We start from the raw sequence: 3,361 nt of genomic DNA, 5'->3' as shown, positions 1-3,361 counted from the left end.
CCACTCCAGTGTTCTTGCCTGGAGAATCCCAGGGACAGGGGAGCCTGGTGGGCTGCCATCTATGGTGTCGCACAGAGTCGGACACGACTGAAGCAATTTAGCAGCAACAGCAAGTGAGGGTTAAATAAAAGCATGCACCATAACAGGCTTAACACAGTGTATGGTGCCCAAAACCTACCTAGTAGCCTGCGGTTAGTGTTACTCTTTTGCAGAACCATGGATGACTCTACACAATCATTTTAGCTCACATTTTGCAGTTGACATTTGAACACTCTTAGGGCGGTCATACAAAGGTTATTGACAATTCAACCATTGAGCATAATTGGTAAAGATGAGGACCACAGTTGTAAACCAAGAGTGGTCTGAGCACGGTCTGACTTGGTACCTGTGGAAGCTGTGTAGCCTCTGGGCCAGCAGGTGCTCCAGTGTCAGCACCTTCTCCAGGAGCATACCTCGAACTGCTGTCTCCTCCCTGCTGGCTGGGCTGATGTGCTGTGCAGTAAGACGCCAGACATGGATCTCATGCTTCAGTTCTGCAGGAAAGGAAAGTTGAGGCTTCAGTAGCCTGCAACTTCAGATGTCAATACCTACTCCCCTCAGCATCCTCCAAGAACAAGAAACACACATTGATGATGCAGATATTCAGGGACCAAACCAAAAGAGTGGCTTCTTAGCTTTCATGTTATTATGATGAAAACAGAAGACAAAGCTGACTTTGAAAAATTACAATGGATGTGAAGTAATATAATTTCAACTCTTTGTGTTAAGAAAAAAATTCTTGAATAGGCATATCAAAGCTAGTACCCAACAACTTTTTTCCCAGGCCAGCTTATGGGACCCTCTCCATCTCTGTGTTTGCAGAAGTAGAAACTGTGAATCTAGCCTTCCAGGTCCCCGGGGCTCCTTTCTGCAGTTGTCTTTTCCAGTGGCAGCTTCAACCCCTCACACACACCCTGAGTCTAGATGTCTTCTAACCCATCAAATCGAACAGGATGGGTTACTCTTCCCAGATCACCCAATGGGTTAATGCTCAGCTAGTCCACTTTTGTTCTCCTAGTTGGGAAATGAAATAAATATGTCATTGATCATGGGAAAATTTGGTTAAGAGACATTTTGCCAAGGAAAAGGGAGCTCACTGCCTGCACTCTCTTCCCTCTTTCTTAGTTTTTATATGACATCATTAATCTTCCAGGTACATGAACCTGAAATGTCATTTTGGTCCTATCAATGACATTCTCCTCTACATTTCTGCATTGAACATGCAGTAAGTGCCAGATATGATGCTAGATGCTAAAGGAGAGAATGAATTTGACATTATAGGGACAGGCCTCCAACAAGATAGAGAAATAAGATACATTACAAATTAACAGTACTGAGCCATGAGAGCAGTTCCAAATAAAATGATATGGATCTTGCAGGATCCACTTGTTCCTGCCTCAGTTCACCAGGTTATCCAGGTTTCATCTCCCCACATTTGCCAATTCTGATTGCTCTCAGTAAACTTTGACTGAAGCCACTTCTTACCAACCCACTGCTGATTAATCTTAAAACACTGCTTATTCTATCAATCTATCTGTCATCTACAGAAACTATCTATATATTAATCTATTGATAGATAAATTCAGTTAGATTGATATATAGAAACAAGGACTCTATCTTCCTATGTACCTGTCTTCTAAGAGGATAATACTATCTAGGCTGATCAATCTAAGAAGATAAATGACAGACAGATACACAGGTTTCTTCTTTCAAATATCCAGTGGTTCCTCATGACCCTCAAAGATCTTTAGGGAAGACTCAAGATCCTCAAATGGTGAGTGCCATTGTCAGCTTTGTTCCCACTGTATAAGTTTTAGCTGTTGCTTTTGGCTGACTGGCCCTGACCAGGACACAGTATCAGATGCCTTATCTCTGCCTCTCTGATTACCACCAGTCCCTAGGAGCTTCTCAACCAACCTCAGGCAAAGATATTACCATGTGGGATTTGCTCTCTCACAGGAGGTGGCTCTAATTCAGGAGTCTCAGGGTAAAACACCGAGGCCAGAAGTTGATAAATGAACTTAAACTATTGTAAGATTCTTATACTTCGTTAAGTAGTATAGTATCACTTGAAGTTAGTTACATAATTATAAATAAAATCACAATTAGAAAAATGCAACATGATGATACCATTAAATCCAGCCATGTCACTAATAAAATTAAATCAGTGACCTAAACATATCAATTAAAAGACAGATTATCAGATTAGATAAAAATCAAGACCCAACTGTACGTTATTTGCAAGAAATGCACTTTAAATATACACAAAAATGTTAAAAGTGAAAGGATGGCTTTAAAAAATACATCAGACTAACAGCAGTCAAGAAAAAGCTGGAATTGCTGCATTAAGATCAAATTAGATTTCAGAGCAAGAATATTACTATGGATAGGGAAGGTCACTTCATAATAATAAAGGTGTTAATTCTTCAAGAAGACACAGTAACCCTAAATGTTTATGTACCCTAGTAATAAAATTCTCCACTGATCTCAAGTAGCATATTGGGGACCTATCAACTTGGGGAGTTCATCGTTCAGTGTCTTATCTTTCTGCCTTTTCATACTGTTCATCTCAAGGCAAGAATACTGAAGTGGTTTGCCATCCCCTTCTCCAGTGGGCCGCATTCTGTCAGACCATGACTCCTCCATCTTGGGTGGCCCCACATGGTATGGCTTAGTTTCATTGAGTTAGACAAGCTGTATGCAGGTCAAGAAACAACAGTTAGAACTGGACATGGAACAACAGACTGGTTCCAAATAGGAAAAGGAGTACATCAAGGCTGTATATTGTCACCCTGCTTATTTAACTTCTATGCAGAGTACATCATGAGAAACGCTAGGCTAGATGAAGCACAAGCTGGAATCAAGATTGCAGGGAGAAATATCAATCACCTCAGATATGGAGATGACACCACCCTTATGGAAGAAAGTGAGTAAGAACTATAGAGCCTCTTGATAAAAGTGAAAGAGGAGAGTGAAACAGTTGGCTTAAAGCTCAACATTCAGAAAACTAAGATCATGGCATCTGGTCCCATCACTTCATGGGAAATAGATGCGAAAACAGTGGCTAACTTTTTAATTGGGGCTCCAAAATCACTGCAGATGGTGATTGCAGCCATGAAATTAAAAGATGCTCACTCCTTGGAAGGAAAGTTATGACCAACCTAGACAGCATATTAAAAAGCAGAGACATTACTTTGTCAACAAAGGTCCATCTAGTCAAGGCTATGGTTTTTCCAGTAGTCAGGTATGGATGTGAGAGTTGGACTATAAAGAAGGCTGAGCACCAAAGAATTGATTCTTTTGAACTGTGGTGTTGGAGCTG

General features: G+C 40.8%; 1 protein-coding gene across 1 annotated transcript in view; it reads right to left on the bottom strand.

The window, feature by feature from the left end:
• The window catches only part of OCA2 (oculocutaneous albinism II), a 285,385-nt gene that overhangs the window by 146,182 nt on the left and 135,842 nt on the right, over window positions 1-3,361 (bottom strand). The window contains exon 16 of the mRNA XM_010852989.1: window positions 386-533. Coding sequence (XP_010851291.1) covers window positions 386-533 — 148 coding nt within the window. The remainder of the gene's footprint in view (window positions 1-385; window positions 534-3,361) is intronic.

This window comes from Bison bison, unplaced genomic scaffold (assembly GCF_000754665.1).
Source record: "Bison bison bison isolate TAMUID 2011002044 unplaced genomic scaffold, Bison_UMD1.0 scf7180017864320, whole genome shotgun sequence".
Lineage (NCBI taxonomy): Eukaryota > Metazoa > Chordata > Mammalia > Artiodactyla > Bovidae > Bison > Bison bison.
Note: the sequence above shows the minus strand (reverse complement) of the source record. Positions and strands in the feature narration are given on the sequence as shown.